Source organism: Phoxinus phoxinus (genome assembly GCF_949152265.1).
Source record: "Phoxinus phoxinus genome assembly, chromosome: 10".
NCBI classification, from domain to species: domain Eukaryota; kingdom Metazoa; phylum Chordata; class Actinopteri; order Cypriniformes; family Leuciscidae; genus Phoxinus; species Phoxinus phoxinus.
Window position 1 is genome coordinate 33791627 of NC_136885.1, and position 25332 is coordinate 33816958.

General features: G+C 39.7%; 2 protein-coding genes across 2 annotated transcripts; both read left to right on the plus strand.

The window, feature by feature from the left end:
- Positions 1–549: 549 nt before the first annotated feature.
- On the plus strand, positions 550–3957 carry LOC307005315 (leukocyte elastase inhibitor-like). Its single transcript, XM_079625357.1, has 8 exons — positions 550–680; positions 902–1078; positions 1790–1933; positions 2062–2217; positions 2304–2421; positions 2629–2771; positions 2861–3028; positions 3141–3957. The coding sequence occupies exons 2-8, from the start codon at positions 911–913 to the stop codon at positions 3543–3545; spliced, it is 1302 nt and encodes a 433-aa protein (XP_079481483.1). The 5' UTR covers positions 550–680; positions 902–910; the 3' UTR covers positions 3546–3957.
- Positions 3958–11595: 7638 nt separating this feature from the next.
- On the plus strand, positions 11596–17717 carry LOC307005319 (leukocyte elastase inhibitor-like). The gene is made up of 8 exons (XM_079625363.1): positions 11596–11691; positions 11905–12081; positions 13643–13714; positions 13894–14034; positions 14121–14238; positions 14426–14568; positions 14664–14831; positions 17056–17717. Exons 2-8 carry the CDS (start codon positions 11914–11916, stop codon positions 17458–17460), a joined length of 1215 nt encoding a protein of 404 aa, XP_079481489.1. The 5' UTR covers positions 11596–11691; positions 11905–11913; the 3' UTR covers positions 17461–17717.
- The last annotated feature ends 7615 nt before the right edge of the window (positions 17718–25332 follow it).

Here is a 25332-nt window from a genome sequence, read left to right on the forward strand (position 1 = left end):
ATGTTGTTAAAAAAGTTTTTTTTTCCTTTCTTGGTCATGCAAACGATCTATTTTGCAAAAATTACCGGAGCGTTACTTTGTAATGTTCGCTGAACTTTCTGAAACGCGTTGTAACATTTGTAAAAAACAAATGTCCAACTAAACCGTTTCAGAAAAAAACGTTCTATGAAAGATGTTTATGTAATGTTTTTTTGTGGAACTTTTTGAGAAAATTATTTAAGACCATATAACTTTGAACAATTCTAGTAACCTTACTTAAAGAATGTTTTTGTTTATAACTTTGAGAGAAACCTGGTCAAAGAACATTCACTGTTAGCCTACACTCTGACAGCTTGATATCTGTATAAAATATGAGGAATTAAAGGAAATTACAGATGTTGCATCCAAGTTATTGGCAACAATTAAGGAGTGCCAATGTTTGCTTTTATTTCTTCAGATGAAACATCTGTCCTGACAGCAGTTTCCACTCCTAACCTTGACAACAGACGCCTACATTCCTTTCGACATTCAAAGCGACGAGTTTCACCTTTCAAACAAGCCTTTAGTGTTACAGAAGGGCTGGATTAGTTTAGAGGATGGGCTCTTCAGGGCGAGGCAACATTTATAAGAATGACACTCAGCAGATCATGATTCACCTCCGACACACGGGGAAACTTCATCAATCCTGCTGAATACTCTAGGTAGTGCTTTTTATTTAACTTCTCTGTTTGTTAGAAGACTGATGCAAACTGTTAAACTACTATTCTGATTTTAAGAAAACTGATGTCATATGAGATAAAGCATTGATTGACTGTTTCTTACTTTGCATAGGACATGACAACTGAACTGAGCAATGCTGTGTTTGGGATTTAATTGTTTTCACATTGTTATGCTGATCATATCTCTCTCTCCTGCTTTCTAGCTTGTGAACATGGAGCATTTGTCTGCTGCAAACACACAGTTCTCCCTTGACCTGTTCAAGAAGATCAGCGGAGGAAACGCATCAGGAAATGTGTTCTACTCTCCTGTCAGCATCTCCTCGGCTCTGGCCATGGTGTCGCTCGGTGCAAGAGGAAACACAGCGGCTCAGATGACTAAGGTGATCTCACACAATATACTTTTAAAAGAGGGTGAAGGGAAAGTAAAAGTAGACTGAGACAGAGGGACCAGGAAGTGACACAACAAGCGCAAGCTTTCTAACCGATTCCAACTCTATTTTAAAGCAACAGGACACTCAAAAATGAACATCTTTAAAATATTTACTCGTCCTCAACGCGCTGGGGAAAGAATCCCATACAGTGTTCTTCACTCTTATAAAAAATGGTTTGGTGGGGTTCAGCATCTAGAATAAAATGTTTGCAAGCTGTTTAATTCATAGATTGTAATCACACACACAAAAAAAAACTAAATCCATAAAATGATCCCATGATGGGCAGGTTCTATATATGAAGAACATATATATATATGTTCTATATTCTATAAACCTTTTCTTCTAAGAGTGATTATATTCCAAGTTGCTATATTTCCAAGAACTTAACATTCAGCGAAATGCAACATTAAACTGTAAGCAACAATACATGTAAAAGTTCACTCACAAATGGGAAATTGTGTTTCCAGAATGAGACCCAATCTGTGTAATTTGAGTTCTAACATTGTATAAACAGGTGCCAGTTATTAATCACACTGTCCACTCTTTTCTAGTGCATTTTTTTTATTCTAATGGGTATTTTAGTAGTGATTTCACAATATTGAAGTTATCAAAATTGAGTGAGGTTATCTTTATTAATTCTACCATAATACTGCTGTGTAGGTCCTGGGCTTCAACAATCCTCCACCAGCACAAGCAATGATGCAACAAGCTCAGAAGCCCCAGATTACATGTGGCGTCAAGGTTCAGCATGGACCATCAATGATGCAGCAAACCCAGAAACCTCAGTTACCTGTTGAAGTTTTGGTATGGACATTTACATCAAACACTAAACTCATGGCTTTATGATTATTCAAAAAGATGTTTTTTTCTGAAGTGATGCTTTGGGTTCGTCTGATTCATCGGATTAAATCTGATATTGTTGATGCAAATAGAAATGTCCTGCTCAGCTGGTACCCGGACAAAAACCTGATGACCAAATTCATTCCAGCTTCAACAAGTTCATGAGTGAGCTGAACAAACCAGGAGTCCCGTATGCGCTGAGTCTTGCCAACCGCCTCTACGGAGAGAAATCCTACCAGTTTGTTGAGGTAAGACTCGGTTTATTTACTGGAGGTTCTGGAAATGTTCTCAACTCTAATATCACTTCCACCTCAATCGGTTTGCTATATTACAGAAATTCCTCAATGATGCAAAAATATACTACGAAGCCGGACTGGAGAAGGTGGACTTCAAGAACAAATCAGAGGCGGCTCGTGCCAACATCAACAAATGGGTGGAGAAAAAAACACAAGGTGAAAACCAGCATAAACTTATTCTCAATTTTAAGCTACTCTTCACTCTTGCAAATCAAAGTTATTTCATGTTTTTTTGCAGCACTTTAGATTCAGCAAAATTGTATTTTCAAGGGCCATGTGTGATAGGACCAAGCTATAGTAAAAACATCAAACCAGTCAGTTCAAATCACCGCTAAAAGTGAACAATGTCCATTTGTATTTTAGAGAAGATCAAGGACTTGGTGCCAAAGGGAGCCATCGATGGGATGACGAGACTGGTTTTGGTGAACGCCATCTACTTCAAGGGAAACTGGGAGAAGAAATTCCCAAAGGAAGCCACCAGAGATGGGCAGTTTAAGCTGAACAAGGTGAGATTTCAAGCTCTTTTAAAAAAATATTTTTAACAGTCATGATGAAATTTGAGGGGTTATAATGTGTTTCCATTTACGTTTGGCAGAATCAAACTAAACCAGTAAAGATGATGTGTCAAAAGACGAAGTTTCCTCTGGTCTTCATCCCAGAGATCAACAGTCAGGTTCTGGAGCTGCCGTATGTCGGGAAGAATCTCAGTATGTTGATCATCCTTCCTAACGAGATGGAAGACGACACCACTGGCCTTCAGAAGGTGATTTGAATGCCTAATTAGAAAGCCGTGACCAGTCAGATGTTTACTTGTGGAGCAGTTTTCATTTTGACTATTTTAACTATTCATCTGACATGTCTCTCTCATTATCCAGCTTGAAAAGGCACTGACCTACGAGAAGCTCATGGAGTGGACCAATCCAGAAGTCATGCATCAACAAGAGGTTCAAGTATCTCTGCCCAGATTCAAGATGGAGGAAAAATACGACATGAAGAGTCTTCTGATCAGCATGGGAATGGAGGATGTTTTTGACGAGAGGAAGGTGAATCTTTCGGGCATGTCCTCCAACAACGACCTGGTGGTGTCGAAGGTGATCCATAAAGCCTTTGTTGAAGTCAACGAGGAAGGAACCGAAGCGGCTGCAGCCACCGGTGTCGTCATGATGACCCGGTGTTTGATCATCCCGCAGGTCTTCAATGCAGACCATCCTTTTCTTTTCTTCATCCGACACAATGCAACCAAGAGCATTTTGTTTAACGGACGCTTCTGCTCTCCATGAGTGAGTCCTGGTGCATGAGACGCGTCCAGCTAGTTTAGGTGATGATCTGGTTAAAATGACTAGGAGAGACTCACGACAACTTGAAAAAAAAAATAGGTTTAAGTTGAAGTACTCAAATAATTATGCTGACAGCAATCATGGATGATGAGTCCAGGAGAGTGCGGGAAAACTATTGCAATTTACAGGAGAAAGTATTGGACGGGTGTTTTCATGCTACTGTATATGCAATCAAATTTATTAGTTTATATAAACCTTTGTGTTGTTTCTGAAAAGGTTTTGAGCGGGAAAACACAGAAAGTATCATTTTAATTTGTAAGAGTTATTTTTTATGAATGTCACATCAGGGTGTATATGTTGTTTATATATTATATATATATATATATATATATATATATATAATCATTCAATTAAATCTTTTATTGGCTAAAATGTTGTCTTTAATATTTTTACCATTTGAGAATTCTGTTTCATAATATTACTGTATAAAAGTTGCTAAAAAACCTACCATAGGACACTCCGGGTATATCGAGCAGCGTGCAAACTCACACATTAAGCTTTCACTTTGGAGCCGAGGGGACGCGTTTCACTCAGCTACAATCATTCGTTCGAGTATCCTCGAAACAAGAGGGAAGCTGTTTCAGTGTTGGATTGACGGCGTGTTCCAGTGGAGTTCACATATGAAAGAATATTCCTTTGCACAGATAAGTGCAGTGACTGTCCCCCTAAATGCTTCGACAGTGACAGTGCACTTTTCCCTAAAAGAGCAAGCGGATGGCGAGGGTCTTTTTAAAGACGCCTCTCTGTCTGTGCATTTCTGGATGCGGTCGCTTCTCAGGGACACCCACGTCCAGACCTCTGGAACCTCCACGTGTGTTCTCTGGATGGGACGTGGAGAACTTATGTGGCCTACCTCCAGTGGTAGTTGACACTATCACTGATCTACAGCCCCCTCTATGAAGCACGCTTACGCTTTGATGTGGCACCTCTTCGTTGATTGGTTTTCTTACGGGGCTTTCACACTGGTAGTTTAGTTGGGAACGGGGCACAGTTCGCATGAAAAATCGCTAATGTGAACGCTGTCATGCGGAGCCGGGTGCGCACTGGGGTACCGAACCCGAGACTACCTGGAGGAGATGGTCTGAATTCGGTTGCTCCCGAACCGTGCCGCGATTCGCATGAATGTGATAGCAACACGGACTCGGGTGCGCGCTTGTTCAGGAAGCAAAGTGACCTGCGCATGCGTTTTAGCTGATTATTATGTATTTAGTTAAATAAAACGCATGTAAGGGATGATCGTGTTGATGATTTACCTGGATAAGACGAGCGAGAGTGAGCCTGCAGTGTATTCGCGCATAGCGCGTGGAATCAAGGAAACAAATTTGGAAATCCAGTCTCCTCAAAAGAGTGTGTTTGCAAGCAGCAGAAGACCACCTTATGCGACACACACACACACACACACACACAGTAAACCTGAGTTGTTCACTCAACTGCGCATAATAGCACCGAATTAATAAAAAAACACAATATATTGACCCGCGTTCTGTTTTTTATCATGCGCCGTGCATGTTTGCGATGACGTAAGATGCACGCAAACGCACCAGGGTTCGATAGTATCATGTTGAGTGTGAAACCAGACCAACGCTGCGGGGGGCGCCGGGAACAATCACGCTCGGGCTCGGACCGCAGCAAACGAGCCCAGTGTAAAAGCCCCCTATCAATGTCATGCTTTCTTTCTTGCAAAGCAGGTTGCCGTACACATTCAATCTATGGGGAAACATGACTTGATTATCAGGTTCCTGAGAAGTGCCAAGAGATTGAATCCTCCTCAGCCACGCCTCATCCCCTCTTAGGGCCTCTCTCTGGTCTTAATGGCCCTACAGAGAGCACACTTTGAGCCCTTGCCATCAGTAGAGATTAAGATCGTGTCTCTTAAGACAGTGCAACTGATTGCGTACCCTTCGGCATACCCTGGGGTGCACCTCTCCAAAAATTGAACAACGCATCAATTCTACGCAGACCGCAAGCGTTGTGATTGGTCTGCTAGAACCCCTCCCTCGGGGTTCACATGCTCCCTCTGCAATTGCACATCAACGCAGACAACGATGCAGAAGTATAAATGAAAACCAACGCGTAGAGGCTCCGGAGGCTCCCTCGTAGATCCGACGCAGAAGTATAAATCAGGCCTAAGCTGGAGAGTGATTACAAATTAGTTGAGCCAGAATATTCAACAATAATAAAAAAACAAACAATTAAGTCTAAACTGTAGGGGTGGAAAGAGTACTAAAAAAAAACATACTCAAGTAAAAATACCATTACATTCCAAAAATTGTAGTGTTCAGTAAGTAGAGTAAAAAGTACAAAAAACGATTTGAGTAAGATTAAAAAAGTAGCTTATTTAAACGTACTCTTTTTTTTAAAGTAAAAATGAGTAGTGAGTACTGAGCTGTGCATTCTACCCCCTTATAATAAACACTGTGCACTACAATTAATAAATTAAAAAACATTGCACAAACTGTAATTCACATTATCTTTTGTTCTTTGTCAGAAAGATTGAAGAATATTTATCATCCATCTTTTTAAAATGCATCAAGACAGTACACTCATCACAATTTAAATCATATTGTTTGGAAAAAAAATACATTTAAAATTAGGTGTAAGGCCACACATGATATTTTTGCACATACAATATCAATGTTCATAACTGTGCAAAGAATTCAAAAACTTGTAGAAACTCACACGATAGCTCAGCATCTCACATGAGATGGGTTAAATAGAGAGATTAAAAAATACCCAATTTCTCTCCAAAACGGTAACAATTTGTGTGGTTTGATAAAGAAATAAGAATCAATAATATTATCAGTTTTCCTCACCTAATAAATTGAAAAAGGCTAAGACAGTGAGCTAACACTAATTACTCTGTAGTTCCATGCCATTAAATATGTTACAATTTAAACGTAAATGCACATTGTTCTAGAAGGGTGGAATCATCTCTTACATTTTACACAGCTACATTTACTCAAATTGTAATGCTGATAATATAATTTGTAAGGAAAATTGTGCATTAAATAGGGAAGTATATCCGGGGAAACTCTTACAAAAGAAAACGCACGCACGCACACACGCACACACACACACACACACACACACACACACAAACTGTCTTATCAGCACCATCCACAACAACAACACAAATGTTGAACTTGAAAAATGTTTTTGCGCAAGTGCACTTGTTAGCCTAAATGAAGGGGGTTGTATGAAATGGATCAATAAAAAAAACGTTGTTTATTAACGAGCTGTAGTCACGCACTGACAGAAACGCAGTTCAAGTTAACCCCATGAGTCATAAGGTGCACTGCATACTGAATCTGGTCCTCCAATTTCAGTACAGAAGGTGTTTTTCCACAGTTTTAGAGTGTGCTCATACTAACCTCCTCAAGACTCAACGAGCTGACTTCTCCAAGTGATGCTGCATGACGAGCGCGAGGGAGAGTCTCTCTCTAAATGAAGTGGGAGCGGGAATTCACCGCATTTACGCGCATATTATGAACGTAGCATTTTAGGGAGTTTACACTACGCAATAGCCCCAACCTCACACCAAATGTTACGCCCTGTAGATCGGCCTATATAAAGATCATTAAGTAAGCAGATGTGAAATGTTCCTTAATCTCGATTGAATTGATGCTTGAAGAATGCACTTCCACAGCACAGCAGCCACGAGCAACCATAGGCTACCGGTTAAAGCTTTCTATGCAGAATTTGATTTGACGACAGTCACGAGACCGATTGCTCGATCCAATCAAGTTGATGGATAAAAATAACATTTTAAAACAAGGGAGTAATGACCACAAACGGAAGGAAAACAGCGGAGTAAGAGTACCGATATATCACTTAAAATGTAGGCTACTCAAGTAAAAGTAAAATTACACAAATAATAATAATAATAATAATCTAGCTACTTAATTACAGTAGGCTAGGCCTAATTACCTAACATGAGTAGGCTATTTGTATTTTGTTACTTCACACCCCTGGAAATTAGTTTTTGATTATGTCTACATGTATCCAAATCCAATAACTAATAAATGTAATAAATTAGTTCTCGGCAACAAGGCTTTTCTTTTTTGTATATCCTATGTATTACATTTGATTTTATCTTTCTTTCAACCAGAAAGCACAAAATCTGCATAGTTTTAAATCACACATAATGAATTAAAGGGTTAGTTCACCTAAAAATTAAAATAATTTCATTAATTGCTCACCCTCATGTTGTTCCAAACCTGTATGACTTTCATTCATCTTCAGAACACATTAAGTGTTTCATTTTTTTATGAAATCGGAGAGCTTGAGTTGCCATGGTGGCACGGGAGGGATGAGATCGCTCGTGGAAGGCTGGATGAGCGGTTTCTTTCTGGCCATAACCCACCAGCTCCAGTGAGCTTTCCATTCCTTCCCGATCTGCATTTTGTAATCGAAAAGGCATGGAAGAACCCATACTCTTCCCACATTCATCGATATCTGCATGCCATTGCAAATATTGACACTGAAAGGAAAGCTCCGGCCCTGCTAAGACGTCTAAGACTACATCATGACTATATGGCAGGGCATATGCAGCAGAAGGTAAGGAAGGGGCTGCACTGCATACAATGGCAGTGCTCTAGGCATACCAAGTCGATCTAGTGAGACACTTGGACCAGGGTCAGGGACTCTACTCAAAAAAATTAATGAGGAAGGTTTGCACTTTACATAATATATTTACTTATAATAATTGTGTTTATAACACAAACCATTTATGTTAAGTAAAAAAATCTCACATCCAGAGGGTGGCAGTATAGTGCGACGCCAACTGCCATTTTGCCCTAACTTAATTTGATTGTGTTCAATCTGCTTCAATATATGTAAAATTTAAGTTGACTTAATCCGTTTGTGTTGGATTACATGAATGATTTGTGTTGCATTAACTGAAACTGGGCGGTGCTTCTTAGTTCCCAGCATACTTTGCATATGGTTGAATTAAGAGAGAATAAATGTTAAAATTAAGTGTTATTTTATGTGTTTTTTTCTGAGAAAATGAGAAAAGGGGAAGACTTGTGTGTAATTGTGTTTAATGTTCGATTACATTGGAATTATTAGAACCATTTAAATGACAGTGGGTTACCAGAAGAGTGGATAATTTTGTTTGGCTGTGGACTGATTCAATAACTTTCAACTGCTTTGGTTGAAGGAGCATGTAAATCTTTACATTTAAGATGCTAATATGTGCTATTGCTAACAAATATAGTCTATCAATTGAATTATATGTCACTAAAATAAATGAAATATTAATGGATGAATAAATGTAAAAAAAATACCTGAATCATGTCAGGAAGCCTTTAAAAATTCACTTTGAGACTACTTAAATTGGGCCGCTTAAAATGACTTAATTCGATGATGTTGAAGTTACATGATTAAATTATGATTGTTTAACGTAACCCAGTTATGTGGAACCTGTTGACATAAAAAAGTTAATTAAAGCCAACATATAATTTTTTTGTGACGCGGTCACAGAGTTGCGCTGCACCACAGACCTAGCTCTCCGCCGGGCAACCAATCAGACCGCCACCGCAGGCGGGAGATCGATGACGGTTATGGTGGCCACGAAGAGACATCTGTGGGTGAACTTGGTGAGCATCAGGGGAAAAAGAGAAGGCCTTTCTTCTCGATGCTCTAGTTTCGCCCTTTGAGTTGTTTGGCACATCCGTGGTTCAGAGAGGCAAAAGGCGCGCTCGGCTGCTTTTCGGCTCTTATATGCCACGCCGGTCCAAGTCTGCAACCTTGAGGACCGAAGACGGGGCCAGAGGGACATCATTGCAGCTTGTGTGCCTCCTCCGTCTAGGAGCAGGTCACAGAGACCTCAGGGAAGTAATCCAGTTCAGACGCGACCAGCATCCTGGAACCAGCAGAGGCAAATAACATCGCATTGCATCCTTCCCCTTTTGAGGGTTTTTACAACTACCCTCTTCCTCCTTCCCCCTCCTTAAACAACATCAGGCCCTAGAAAAGTAATGATAATGATAAAGACTGATAATGAAAATTAAATATCTGAAAGTCCGGCTCTGACTTTTAGTTGACCTCTGTTTCCTCTAGCCCCTATATTCTTGTGAAGCTGTTACAGGGACTCTGTTGCTACTTTGTCCTATGATATAGCATGTCTAGCCTAGCGATAGCTGGAGATGTGGGCTTTTCTGATTCAAGCCCCTCTGCTAGATTAAAGGAGAACTCCGGCGCAAAATTAACCTTTGGTCTAATTACACATTGTTACCTAGTCAACCGTTATCTAAGATGTGTTTTCATGATTATCGAATGTAAATAGTTTTATCTCTAAAAACAGTTTAACCTATAACGCTAGTATATAGGGCATTGAGTAATGACAAATAAAAATCTTTTTTAAACAATCGATCTATGAACGCCGATCCAAGTGCGCTGGACCATATGAGATTCTACACAGTTCAGCGCACTTGGATCGGCGTTCGTAGATCGACTGATAGAGACTGTTTTTCAAAGATGGCTTCTGCCTGTATACGCGAAGTTGACTGTATGTATAAAATATCTTCTTATTAAACTGTCTGGACACTGTCAAAGTTCTCAATGCTTCGGTTTGCATGTAGGGACCCTCATTATGCTACCGTGTTAGTGTGGGGCTATTTTGAGCCTTGTTAGTGGTATTAACAAGCGATTTTTATTAGTCATTACTCAATGCCCTATATACTAGCGTTATACTAGCATTATAAGTTAAACTGTTTTTAGAGATAAAACTATTTACATTCGATAATCATGAAAACAAATCTCAGATAACAGTTGACTAACAATGTGTAATTAGACCAAAGGTTCATTTTGCGCCGGAGTTCTCCTTTAAGGCAGGAATGAGTTCCTCTTGGCTTCCTCTCACTGCAAGAGTCATTCTGTTGAAGCCTATACCGTGCTTCGTGTGGTAGAAGGTCGTTGGCCCATCAGCCTCCTCAGACCTACACTCAGAGCTGAGCTGTTGAACATGTTGAATCGGCCCAAAAAATGATGGCGTCGACTAGAGCCAGCGGTGCAGGACACATCGGGAAAACTACGTCGGCCAACGCTCAAAAACGGCCCAACGGCCGATCGCCGGCTTGGTGTGTCCTGGGCTTTAGAGTAATTTATGAGCAATTTATGTCATGTATTTATTATTTCTTAATTGGCTTCTAATTGTTTACTTGTGTAAATTACATGATACATTTTTGCCTGACAAATAAAATGTTGTATTTGATTTAGTCTGGACTCTCCTGAAATCATTATGACCAGATTATGAGGAGGCTGGTGCTACCGCAGTGTCCAGGATAACTAAAGGTCTGCAGCATGATATCAGAAATTAGCATTGACACTAATGAAAATGTAATTATTGATATAAAAAATTAACATTGTTACTAGTTGCAATTGAATTCTTGATATCAAAAATAAAGGTTTTTATAGTAAGAAATGTATTTCTGATATGTGAAATTGGAATTTCAACTAGTAAGAAATCAATTCTTGATATCAACAATTGATTTTGAATGGCAGCCTATGGTGACATTTCACTAGTGAAAATACAATTACAGATATCAAGAATTATAGTTTTTACTAGTTGAAATTCAATTGTTGATATCAAAAATTAGCATTTTAACTAGTGAAAATGTAATTGTGGATATCAAGAATTAGCATTGTTAGTGGAAATGTAATTTCTTATATCAAAAATTGCCATTGTTACTAGTAGAAATCTAATTCCTGATATCAATAACTATAATTTTAACTAGTGAAAATTGAATTGTTGATATCAAGAATTAATATCCTGGAAATTAAGTTAAACCGGCTGACATTGACCTTTGCCCATCAGTGGGCTACTGCAGTCACTCCGGCCGACAGTGACGTCACACACACATATCCTCTCATTCCCTCCTCTCAGGGTTGAGTAACCCGAGATGTTTCACAATAGGGCTGGATTTGTTTTAGAGGATGGGCTGTGTAGGGCGGGACAACGTCTATAAGAATGACACTTAGTGACTCCGCAGATCATTCGTTCACCTCCGACAGAAGAGGAAACTTCATCGTTCCTGCTGAATACTGAATAGTGCTTTAATAGAACAGATTTGTACATTACAGTTCTGTATGTGTAATGATGAAAATGATGCAAAAACTAATGTTCTAATTTTAACAATTTTAACTGCTGTGAGAGAAAAAGCATGGATTTACTGTTTCTTAGACAAGCATGTGATGTTGTTTACATAGGAGATAACAACTGAACTGAGCAATGCTGTGTTTGGGATTTAATTTTTTTCACATTGTTATCCTGATCATATATCTCTCTCCTACTTTCTAGCTTGTGAAAATGGAGCATTTGTCTGCTGCAAACACACAGTTCTCCCTCGACCTGTTCAAGAAGATCAGCGGAGGAAACGCATCAGGAAATGTGTTCTACTCTCCTGTCAGCATCTCCTCGGCTCTGGCCATGGTGTCGCTCGGTGCAAGAGGAAACACAGCGGCTCAGATGACTAAGGTGATCTCACACAATATACTTTTAAAAAAGGGTGACGGGAAAGTAGACGGAGAGAGAGAGGGACCAGGAAGTGATGCAAGCCTTTGCACAACGAGTGCATGCATTCCAGATTCCAGTACAAACTGAAAAAAATGTATGAACTTCCTCCTGGTTTACCGGTTCTACAGCATATGGAAACTATCTGACTAAACCTGTCAGGTTTCAGATGACCGCTTATTACTGGAGAAATTAAGAGCAGAGTACACATTAATTACTCCATAATAAATAAATAAAAAGTATTTCTTTAAACCAGTGCTGCTCAAATTGTCTACATTACTGGGGACAGACACAGGCCTATAGTAATCACTGGCCTAAACAATTTGTCCTAAAGACTGAATATTAATGTGTGTGCCATCAGCACTAGCAACATGTGGCAACATCCCTTAAACAACACTGAGAAACAAAATTGTAGGGAAAAATCCTTAGCTCTTCCAAAATCGTAGCCCCTGCGAATCGCTTCAAAGTGTGGTTGATTATGACTTAATTTTTCTAACTTTAGTTTTAGTTAGTGTGTAATGTTGCTGTGAACATAAACAACATCTGCAAAGTTACAACGCTCAAAGTTCAAAGCAAAGTGAGATATTTACTTTTATAGAAATTCATGTTGGACAGACATTTGAATTGCATTTTGTGTCTGTTAAAAGGCACAAAAACACTATTTATGAATATGTCCCCATAACTGCCGTTTTAGCGGAGTGGGAGCTCTGGGCATTAGCGGTAGCAGCTCTGTGTTGCAAGCACCAATCCGGTTCGTTTTTTTTTTTCTATAGACAGTACTCACAAAGGTATAACGATCAAGATTAACTTAAAAATTGCCCGGAGTTCTCCTTTAAGCAAAGTAAAGAAGTATCTACTTTGTTACTTTCCATCTCTGTATATTGCATTTACATTTTACTGTATAGGCCTATATGTAAAACTGCTTTCACTAACAGGAAATTATTTCCTGAATGAGATCTAATCTGTAGCTGCGTCCGAAATCGCACACTGTCTGAGTATGTATACATTTGAATTTGAATTTGAATTTACTTTGCGGGCATTAAAGTGTGTTATATGAAGTATGAATGTAATCCGGACGTACTACATCCAGCAATACATCAGTTGCATTGCTACACTGCCATTCATAAATCCTCCCCTGTGGCCTCATGGGATAGTAAAGTGTCCATCGAATGCACACTGCAGAATCTCACCGGAAGTAGTAGATCATCTGGGGACTTTTCGCATACTGTGTTTCAAATACTGTGCATACTACACTTTTGGCGTAGGGAAGTATTCGATTTCGGACGCACCGCATGTAATTTGAGTTCCAGGCATAAACAGTAAAGTGCCAGCAATTAATCTCTCTTTCCACTCATTTAATTATCAAAGTCCTGAGGGCCAAAATCAACAAAGAATGTGTCTGACATCATCAGTTCTTCATTCTCTTTTCTAGTACATTTTAAACTATTCTGATGAGCATTTGAGTTGTGCATTCACAATATGTTGAAGTTATCTTTATTAATTCTGCCATAACAATGCTGTGTAGGTCCTGGGCTTTAACAATGAACCACCAATGATGCAGCAAACCCAGAAACCTCAGACACCTGCTGAACTCAAGGTTTCGTATGAATATTTACATCAAACACTAACCCAGTTAACAGGGAACGTTCTCAGGACTTTAGCTAACATTCTGTCAAGGTTCTGTTGCATGAACAGCTATATTTACTGTAGAGACGCATGTATCCTTTGGGTTCGTCTGATTCAACTGATTAAATCTGATATTGTTGATGCACACAGAAATCTCCAGAGGAAACAACTGAGGACCAAATTCATTCCAGCTTCAACAAGTTCATGAGTGAGCTGAACAAGCCAGGAGTCCCGTATGTGTTGAGTCTTGCCAACCGCCTCTACGGAGAGCAATCCTACCAGTTTGTTGAGGTAAGACTCGGTTTATTCACTGGAGGTTCTGGAAATGTTCTCAACTCTAATATCACTTCCACCTCAATCGGTTTGCTATATTACAGAAATTCCTCAATGATGCAAAAATATACTATGAAGCCGGACTGGAGAAGGTGGACTTCAAGAACAAATCAGAGGCTGCTCGTGTCAACATCAACAAATGGGTGGAGACAAAAACACAAGGTGAAATCCAGCATAAACTTATTCTCAATTTGAAACTTAATCTACACTCTTACAAAAGTTTTTCATGATTTTTACAGCACTTTAGATTCAGCAAAATTGTCTTTTCATGGGCCATGTTTGACTTAATTGGTTCTTGAGTTGAGCTAAAATCACTTCTCAAAGTGAACAATGTTCCTTTGTATTTTAGAGAAGATCAAGGACTTGGTGCCACAGGGAGCCATCGATGCGATGACAAAACTGGTTTTGGTGAACGCCATCTACTTCAAGGGAAACTGGGAGAAGAAATTCCCAAAGGAAGCCACCAGAGATGTGCAGTTTAAGCTGAACAAGGTGGGATTTCATGCTCTTTTTAAAAATAATTTTAGCAGTCATGATGAATTCTGAGGGGTTATAACTTATAATGTGTTTCCATTTATGTTTTCCAGAATCAAACTAAGCCTGTGAAGATGATGTATCAAAAGGCAAAGTTTCCTCTTGTCTTCATCCCAGAGATCAACAGTCAGGTTCTGGAGCTGCCGTATGTCGGGAAGAATCTCAGTATGTTGATCATCCTTCCTAAAGAGATGGAAGACGACACCACTGGCCTTCAGAAGGTGATTTGAATGCTTAATTAGCCAGCCGTGACCAGTCAGTTTACTTGTGGAACAGTTTTCATTTTGACAATTTTTAACTATTCATATATATATATAAGTTTATTGAATAGGATAAACCCCTTGAGATGAACCATCTCGTTTTCGAGGGGGTCCTAATTTACAATACAATACAAAACAAGGAACAAATCAAAACACATTACAATAAAATAATAAAACAAACAATACCACATTCAGCACAGTACAACAACAAACTTAACAAAAAAAAAAGTATTTAAGTAAATACAACCCCTTAATAGCCACACATAGGCTAAGAACAAATACAAAAGCATATATATATATATATATATATATATATATATATATATATATATATATATATATATATATATATATATATATATATATATACACATACATATAGTAACCTGTAAATTATATGCAGGTATATCAACATCTGAAACAAGAACAATTTAGATCAAAATAAGAAGACAATTTTTTTTTAAATATGTATAGTGATGTTAAAGATCTTATGTTTGAAGGTAAGTTATTCCAATCTGAAGGAGCCTTAAATATAAATGCTCTCTCTCCTAGTGCTTTATTTGACTATAGGAATGGAAAAATAAATATTGTGTAGAATGCCTAAGGTTATGAATTGAAGAATATGGCACTGGAAGCTATTTAAGATATTGAGGATAGCTAAAATTTATACATTTAAATATGAGCTGCAACCAATGTATGTGTCTTCTAATATTGAGTGAAGGCCATTTTTGTGATTTATACATTACACAGTGATGAGTATTATAGGAACAACCAAGAGAAAATCTACAGAGATTATTGTATGCTGTCTTTAGGGGTAGAAGGTTAGTTTTAGATGCATTTTAAAACACAACATCGGCATAATCAAAAAGTGGCAATATCAGTTGTGTGGCAAATTTTTTCCGGACACTATGTGTAAAATAGTTTTTGGATCTAAATAAAACACGGGTTGCGAAATTAATTTTGTGAAGAAGGTGGTCAATGTGAGGTTTGAATGTAATTTCAGAATCAAGCCATAAACCCAAATATTTAAATATGTCAACATCTTGCAAAAAAGTACCGTCATTGCACGTTATAATTAGATTATTAGATTTTGATTTAAGAGTTTGTCTTGTACCAAAGACCATAGTGTAAGATTTAGTTTTATTGAGCAATAGTTTATTAAATAGCAGCCATTTCTGAAAGGTATTAAAATCCAATTGAATGAAGAGCGGTTTGAATTTGCAATAGATGTGGTTTAGACGTATAAATGATAGTATCATCTGCATATAGTTGAACAGAGGAATTGGAACAAATTCAGATCATTAATAAAAATAGAGAAAAGAAGTGGATCCAGCGTCGAACCTTGGGGTACACCTCTTTGATGAACAAATAAATCAGATCTACTCCTTTTAAGAACAACATATTGTTTCCTGTTATGTAAATACGAACTGAACCATAATAATGCATTTTGAGATAAACCAATTGCATACAGCTTATCTAAAAGTAAATAGTGATCCACCAAATCAAAAGCTTTTCTGAGATCAATGAAAATAGCCCCTGTAAGATTGCAGTGTCAGCTGCTGAAAACACATCATTAGTAAGTTTTAAAAGAGCAGTAGTTGTCGAATGATTGGTTCTAAAACCGGATTGAAATGGTGAAAGGATCTTATTGGTCTCAAGATACTGTGATAACTGATTGAATATTATTTTCTCAAATACTTTCGCTATAGAGCAGATCATTGAAATAGGTCTGTAATTATTAGGATCAAGACTGTCACCACCTTTGTAGAGTGGAGTAATGCGTGCATATTTCCAGATAGCTGGTAACTCAGAAGTAAACAAAGACATATTAAACATATAAGCTAGACGAAACATAAGAATATGAGAAGCTAATTTGATAAATCTGGATTCAATCCCATCAAGTCCTGTCCCGCTGCTAGAGCTGAGTTGTTTGATAGCTTTTAAGACATTAGTAGGTGTTATTTTCGTAAAGGAAAAAGAGCTGTGACAGGACGAAATGTTCTTAAAACTTTCAGTATAAGAAACATTCAATATTGGATCAGAGCATACAGAAGAAAAATGCTGACAGAACACTTGAGCAATAGATAAAGAGTCAGAGATGATTATATTGCCATCTCTTAATTGATTAATGGGACTTTTGTCTGAAGTATTATTATTCATCTGACATGTCTCTCTCATTATCCAGCTTGAAAAGGCACTGACCTACGAGAAGCTCATGGAGTGGACCAATCCAGAAGTCATGCGTCAACAAGAGGTTCAAGTATCTCTGCCCAGATTCAAGATGGAGGAAACCTATGACATGAAGAGTCTTCTGATCAGCATGGGAATGGAGGATGTTTTTGACGAGAGGAAGGTGAATCTTTCGGGCATGTCCTCCAACAACGACCTGGTGGTGTCGAAGGTGATCCATAAAGCCTTTGTTGAAGTCAACGAGGAAGGAACCGAAGCGGCTGCAGCCACAGGCATCATCATGGTAGCAATGTGTGCTACCTTCCCGCAGGTCTTCAATGCAGACCATCCTTTCCTTTTCTTCATCCGGCACAATCCAACCAAGAGCATTTTGTTTTACGGACGCTTCTGCTCTCCATGAGTGAGTCCTGCTGCATGAGACGCTTCTGATCTGGTTCAAATGAGTAGGGAAGACTCGGGACAACTGTGGCTCTCTTCATGCAACTGTATATGTAATAAAATCTATCAGTTTACATAAACATTTATGTTGTTTCTTGCTCTACACAAGGCTCTATTATACAAGTTAAATTATGTGTTTGCATTCACTGTAACAGTATATTAAACATATGTAACAGAGTTTAAATAATGTTATTAAATTCTGGCCCGCCACCGAGTGACAAACATTTTTTGGGGCCGATGCCAAACTTACTTGCCGACCCCTGCATTAAAGGGTTAGTTCACCTAAAAATTAAAATTATTCCTGTCCCTCCATTGACAGCTACGCAACTACCCCTTTGATGCCTCAAAAAGTTCATAAAGAAATCGTAAAACGATTTCATATGAATTGAGAAGTTTAGTCCAAATGTTTTTAAAGATACACGATCGCTTTTTGTATGATGAACAGATTGAACAGCTTTTATTCACATATGCTGCTAGTACTGCAGAAAATCAAGGAGGACGGGGACACACTGCAGTTTTAGCCCAGATTTTCACTCAGCGACAGGTTTTGCGAAAAACAAATGCCCGAGGCAAGTGGAGGCAAATCGTTGCTAGAGTAGTTCATGCGAGTGAGAATCGATGATGCGTCTCTGGCGCCCGTGAGATATTTGGCAGGCTAAATATCTGGACCTGTCTGCGATTCAAATGCTGTGTGAAATGTGTTCTGACTAAATGTGTTCGGCGATTACCTGCATTCACTGAGAGAGCAAGATACACGGTATAGGGAAGTTTGAGGAGGAGTTAAACCATTACAATTATTTATTTACCTCCAACTCTTTTTGCAGAAAAACATAATGCTTGCTCCCCGCGTCTTCTCAACCATTTCGCACAGACAATTTGGATCACAAGCTTCTCGTGGGCTACGTTTTTTAATAATAATTCCAGTCTTGTGCACACGTGATCTTGCATAATTTCCTTATCACTTCTCGCGTGTGTTTGGTTGTGAAATGTAGTTTGGGGACCAGACAGAGTTGTCGGCGATTCTCCCTATTGTAAAGTCATGCAATGTGTAACCCCCCCCCCCCCCCCCCCCCCCCGTGAGACTGCTGGCCTGGCACTGTTGTCCTCAGACTGCTGTGACGTATGGATCTGCAATTCTGCAGTTGATGATTATTGACTGCATATGCAAAACTGATTTTGATGCATTGTCATATTCACCTGATGCAGCATGTGTAGCATTTCCCTGTGTCAACTCCATATAGATTTGGGAAATAACGTTTTACACGGTAGGGATATTATACGATTTTTTATGTTTATATACATAAACATTTTAAACATACATTTTATACTGCATGTCAATATCTATGAATCACTGGATCTTTTGGTAAGTTGTAAGGAACACTATCGAGTCCAACTATCACCCCTAATCTGTCTGTGTTTCACCTTCATGGACATTTAGTTTGTTTTCATTTTCGTCACGTGTTCCTGTTCCATCATGTTTTTTTTACAGTCTATGTTCAGTCTACATTAAAGGGTTAGTTCACCCAAAAATGAAAATAATGTCATTAATGACTCACCCTCATGTCGTTCTAAGCCCGTAAGACCTCCGTTCATCTTCGGAACACAGTTTAAGATATTTTAGATTTAGTCCGAGAGCTTTCTGTCCCTCCATTGAAGCTGTATATACAGTATACTGTCGATGTCCATAAAGGTAATATAAACATCATCAAAGTAGTCCATGTGACATCAGTGGGTTAGTTAGAAGTTTTTGAAGCATCGAAAATACTTTTTGGTCCAAAAATAACACAAAATAAGACTTTATTCAGCATTGTATTCTCTCCCGGGTCTGTTGTCAATCTGCGTTCAGGACTCCGCAGTGACGCTGCTGACGTAAGACGCTGATGACGTGTTATCTGGTGCGCCCGAGCTTCGTTTACAGTCTGAGGAAGACGCACGCTATATTCAAGCTATTCTACATTGTTTGCGTGGATATCATTTTTTTAATGGTGCGTAAATGTGCATGTCGCGGATGAGACACTTTTACAGCGTGCGTTTCCCTCAGTCTATAAATGAAGCTCGGGCGCACCAGATAACACGTCATCAGCGTCTTACGCCAGCAGCGTCACTGTGAAGGATTGACAACAGACCCGGGAGAGAATACAATGCTGAATAAAGTCTTATTTTGTGTTATTTTTGGACCAAAAAGTATTTTCGATGCTTCAAAAACTTCTAACTAACCCACTGATGTCACATGGACTACTTTGATGATATTTATATTACCTTTATGGACATGGACAGTATACTGTATATACAGCTTCAATGGAGGGACAGAAAGCTCTCGGACTAAATCTAAAATATCTTAAACTGTGTTCCGAAGATGAACGGAGGTCTTACGGGCTTAGAACGACATGAGGGTGAGTCATTAATTACATTATTTTCATTTTTGGGTGAACTAACCCTTTAACGTTATGTGGTGTTTGTTTGCCTGCCTTCTGTTTGAGATCCCTTTAGAGTTTATTAAAGACTGTTTGTACCTGAATCTTCATCTTCCCGTGTATTCCTGCTACAAACCGTTACACCAACCGTTAGTTTAAACAGACTTTCAAACGTTTCCCAAAAATGCACTTAACATGAACGCGCTAGAACGCGTTTTACGTGCTACTTAAGAGTCGCTGTCCATTTGCGAAGTGCTGAAACATAACCTTATATTGATTCCTATTCTGAACGTTTAACCTAACAATCGTCATCTGTTGTGGATTAGCAATCAAGACAAGTCTATATAAAGCTCCTACAGGCGGAGGTACTGACAAAATGGCAAAAAAAAAGAAAAGAAAAAAAAGATACCTTTCAAAAAGATTACATTAAAGAGTGCCCTTACTTAACAGGGAGGAAGATGAAGAGGTGGAGGGGGAAGAGGAGGACGACGACTAAGATGGCATGGGACCACATGATGGCCAACCAAGAAATCGCCAATACATGGCTGGTTTTCGTGCACGTCATTGACAGATTTTTTTGAATTCATCCCTATTTTGCCCAGTCTTTGAAGCATATTTTCCACATTACTTCTTTTATATTTTTTTTTGTTAATTCATTTAATTTAGGTGTGTATTTCTATCTTTTTCTTCCCTTTTTAATTATTTCATTTATAAATTCACGAGTAAAATAAAGTGTACAATAAAGTACAATCAAAACATTATTATATTAGCCTACTTACGTTGCAGTGTGTTAAATCTAGATAAAAGTGTAATCTGCCGGTTGTCCTGCAGGTGACCTCATAAATCTGTCTTCTTACTGTGCCGGAGCGGTACAATTATGAAGCCAACCTTTTACCAGTAAAGAAATCCGACTACGCCACCCTAGAATTTAACTCTAGGGAACAATGCTCAAAACCCAAAAATGGAGTACATTAAGCACACACAGGTTCGGTTCCCTCATAGAAGTAAGCAGGAGACGTGGTTGAAGTATAAAACATACAAAATGTTTATTAATGCAAGAATGTTTTAAAAATAGATACTAAAATGTCAGAAGAACAGCATGAGACCCCACTTTAAATGGAGGAAAGCCAAATTGCAAAAATAATAAATATCAGCAGGGCTGAGGCTCCCATCGGCAGGAACAAAATGAAGTCTGGTTGTACAAGAGCACACTTTCACGCACATACACCAACGTGCACTCAGATCACACACTACCACACACTTGAAGTGGTACACAGCACGCAAATAAGACCCACCACCAGAAGGAAGATCCGTTCACCTGTGGGACCCCCAGCTCCTGCAGACAAACAAAAATAATAAATAAACTATAACAAATTTACAAGTAAACACAATTAGCTCCACATACAACATAAACAAATGATAATAACTGATGAAGCAACTCCAAACAAAAAAAGGTATCAATATCACATGAAACAAATACAAATATTAAAGGAATCAAAATAAATTCAAGAGATATTACAAAGCAACTTGAAGTCAGATGTAGACAGGAAGCAAATCAAGTTGCGTTAATAAAGGAAAAATAACACACAAAAATAGACACAGTATTTCTGTGTCTTTCTGCGAAAGAAAAATCAAACAAGCCAAAACAAACTTTACTCCCACAAAAGTATAAACAAGAAAACAGAAACTAATCAAAAGAAAAGAAACCAAATGAAACAATTATTTTCCCTCAATAAGATGAGATCGTCGTATTCTCCATGCTGATACTCAAACCAAAATCAGCCAGTCGGAACCAGACGAACAGTCCCCTTTGCGGCGTCTACACGACAGTATGCAGGAATGAGCAAAACGTCCGCAGCGCAAAGCGGAAGACAGCCGCAACACAGCAAATCCGATATAATATAGATACAACGGGAGGAACAGAGAATGAACGAGAGGGAGAACCCTATAACAAACACAAGGAGAGACGTTACTAGTGATGATACTTTCCCTTCATAAATACCTTACAGAGACAAACAAAGAGCTGAAGATCCACTTGAATACTGGAGAATGCAGAAACATGTCTACCCCCATCCATGTACATTGGTATTACTGAATAATTAAAAACTTTATCACCTTTCTGTCATACAGTTACATAAGCACGATCACTGCCAAATGTCATAGGTAGGCTACATTTAATAACAGATGATCCTCACACAATGTCCATTCAGTGTGTGTGTGTGTGGAGAGAGAGAGATAGAGAGAGAGAGAGAGAGAGAGAGAGAGAGAGAGAGAGAGAGAGAGAGAGAGAGAGAGAGGGAGAGAGAGGCCTACATTAGATCTTACTGAATCAATCATAAGCTCATTTTATATTTTATTGTCACACTTTAGTTGGTAAAATAATTTGTTTAATGGACAAATCAAACACAAATGTGTAAGGCTTTTATTTGTACACATAACATTGAAATCATGGAGCGTGTTGTGGTTGCTTCATCTGACAGAGCTTCTTACAAAGGCTTCTGGCTGCTTTATTTTAAATAAACACCAGATGGCGCTGTTCTCGACACTCTCGGAGCTTTGAATCTTTTCCCGGAACAGTCAGGGGAAAGCCTCATTGCTTCATGAGGCTTCATTTACCCATCCCTACAGGAAACCATACCTAGACAGCATACGGCAGTGTCAACAGCACAACAACGATAGTACAATATGCGTTTAAACAAATGCATATGCACGCACACATACCTGAGAGGCAACCAGTCACTAGACCCACTAAAGCAGCGCCGAAAACACACTGACACCCGGACAAAACGACACTATACATTTACAAAAAAAATGTTTTAACAGACCAACCAGTTTTAAAATTACCCCCATTACAATACGACACGCTTACCTGTAACCACCGTAAACACAGGCACAAAGGGGAAAGTCGGACGTGACGCACCACGGCCAACAACAAATCAGCCCTTATATTACGGATACTGAATGCTGATAGGCAAATCCGGCTGTCAATCACCTAATCTCATTACATTACGATGCACTTGGGGATGTACGATTACTCCAGAGCACTCGTAGTTCTACGAAGATTTTCAAGTGCTACTTAAGCTACGATGCTTTTGGTGTAGAGGTAAAATCTTTGCGTGGCAGGGGGAGCTGCCATTCGACCAGCCACGCCTGCCACTGCGTTATATGCGCCGGCCACTCGACCAGCCACGCCTGCCACTGCGTTATATGCGCCGGCCACTCGACCAGCCACGCCTGCCACTGCGTTATATGCGCCGGCCACTCGACCAGCCACGCCTGCCACTGCGTTATAGGCGCCGGCCACACGACCAGTCACGCCTGCCACTGCGTTATATGCGCCGGCCACTCGACCAGCCACGCCTGCCACTGCGTTATATGCGCCGGCCACTCGACCAGCCACGCCTGCCACTGCGTTATAGGCGCCGGCCACACGACCAGTCACGCCTGCCACTGCGTTATATGCGCCGGCCACTCGACCAGCCACGCCTGCCACTGCGTTATATGCGCCGGCCACACGACCAGTCACGCCTGCCACTGCGTTATATGCGCCGGCCACTCGACCAGCCACGCCTGCCACTGCGTTATATGCGCCGGCCACACGACCAGTCACGCCTGCCACTGCGTTATATGCGCCGGCCACTCGACCAGTCACGCCTGCCACTGCGTTATATGCGCCGGCCACTCGACCAGCCACGCCTGCCACTGCGTTATATGCGCCGGCCACTCGACCAGTCACGCCTGCCACTGCGTTATATGCGCCGGCCACTCGACCAGTCACGGTCATGCGCCTGCCACCCGAACTTACACAATATGTAAGGTTTTTTTTTAACCAAATGCAGCGCGCGTCTCGTGGCTCTATTAAGCGTCAGCCACTGTCAGCCACTACCAGCCACACGATCTCTGACCGTTTACATCTTTCAGACTCTCTTATTGATAAACGAGAGCACACAGACAGTGCAATACAGATCTTATTTACCTATTTCTCATCTTATCTGATTTTTTTTATTCGCTCTTTTTACCCGTATGGGAGCGCGCTCGTGTATAAGCGTCGCCAGCCACTACCAGCCACACGATCTCTGACCGTTTACATCTTTCAGACACACGGTAAAAAGAGCGAATAAAAAAATCAGATAAGATGAGAAATAGGTAAATAAGATCTGTATTGCACTGTCTGTGTGCTCTCGTGTATCAATAGGAGAGTCTGAAAGATGTAAACGGTCAGAGATCGTGTGGCTGGTAGTGGCTGGCGACGCTTAGGTATACACGAGCGTGCTCCCATACGGGTAAAAAGAGCGAATAAAAAATCAGATAAGATGAGAAATAGGTAAATAAGATCTATATTGCACTGTCTGTGTGCTCTCGCGTATCAATAAGAGAGTCTGAAAGATGTAAACGGTCAGAGATCGTGTGGCTGGTAGTGGCTGACAGTGGCTGACGCTTAATAGAGCCACGAGACGCGCGCTGCATTTGGTTAAAAACAAAACTTACATATTGTGTAAGTTCGGGTGGCAAGCGCATGACCGTGACTGGTCGTGTGGCCGGCGCATATAACTCAGTGGCAGGCGCATATATTCGTGACTGGTCGAGTGGCAGCTCCCCCTGCCACGCAAAGATTTTACCCCCTCTCTGCTTTTGGGAAACAGACCATAATATTAAGATCAGTCATACGATCGTTTTTACGATCAACTTAGGCTTACGATGCTTTTGGGAAACGCAGCCCAGGACAGTGGTCCTCCAGGACTAAGTTTGGAGAACCCTGCTTTAGACAGTCTGTATTAATATACCTCAGATTTATTTATTAAATCTTGTACAGTCAATCTCAAAGCTCTTACCCATTTTACATGTGTTGTGTGCAGTGGTGTAGTCTAGTTTTTTGTAGTGAGTATACTGTGAACCCCGCCCCCCCCCCGCCTAACCCGTCTCATACTAACCCGTCTCATCACCCCATAAGCACCACCACACTCACTAATGCATACTGTAGCCTATGCAACGACATGTAATTGAGAGCATTATGAGACTAAGTGTTATCAACATGTCAATTTATTGTCAACACAAGACAATAACATTGTCAACACAAGACTTTAACAGCCAATGACATTTACAGCTGAGGAGACTGGACTGATTTTCTACTGTTTAGTGTTAATCACCATTTAACTCAGCCAGTTAAGAGCTACATTTAGCCTTAGATGTTATATGAATATGGTCCCTAAAGCACAGGTTTTATCAGCTGACAATAAAATAAATAAAAATAAAACATTATAGGCACAAATACAAATTTACTTTTAGAAATGGTGCTTTTGAAAGAAAATTGTGTTGTTTTGGCAAGTTTACTGTTCAAATTAAAACATGAATGAAAACTTGTGTGATATTCCTTTTTAAAATAAGTTTTAATAGATTTCATCATTATCATTATTTTACAG

Bases quoted from the DNA above. Each gene is read 5' to 3' on its own strand.
- LOC307005315 (XM_079625357.1), top strand. From the start codon at position 911: ATGGAGCATTTGTCTGCTGCAAACACACAGTTCTCCCTTGACCTGTTC. The intron at 2,772-2,860 runs GTGAGATTTCAA...TACGTTTGGCAG, and splicing joins GGCAGTTTAAGCTGAACAAG to AATCAAACTAAACCAGTAAA. The intron at 3,029-3,140 runs GTGATTTGAATG...CTCATTATCCAG, and splicing joins ACACCACTGGCCTTCAGAAG to CTTGAAAAGGCACTGACCTA.
- LOC307005319 (XM_079625363.1), top strand. From the start codon at position 11,914: ATGGAGCATTTGTCTGCTGCAAACACACAGTTCTCCCTCGACCTGTTC. The intron at 13,715-13,893 runs GTTTCGTATGAA...TGATGCACACAG, and splicing joins AGACACCTGCTGAACTCAAG to AAATCTCCAGAGGAAACAAC. The intron at 14,832-17,055 runs GTGATTTGAATG...CTCATTATCCAG, and splicing joins ACACCACTGGCCTTCAGAAG to CTTGAAAAGGCACTGACCTA.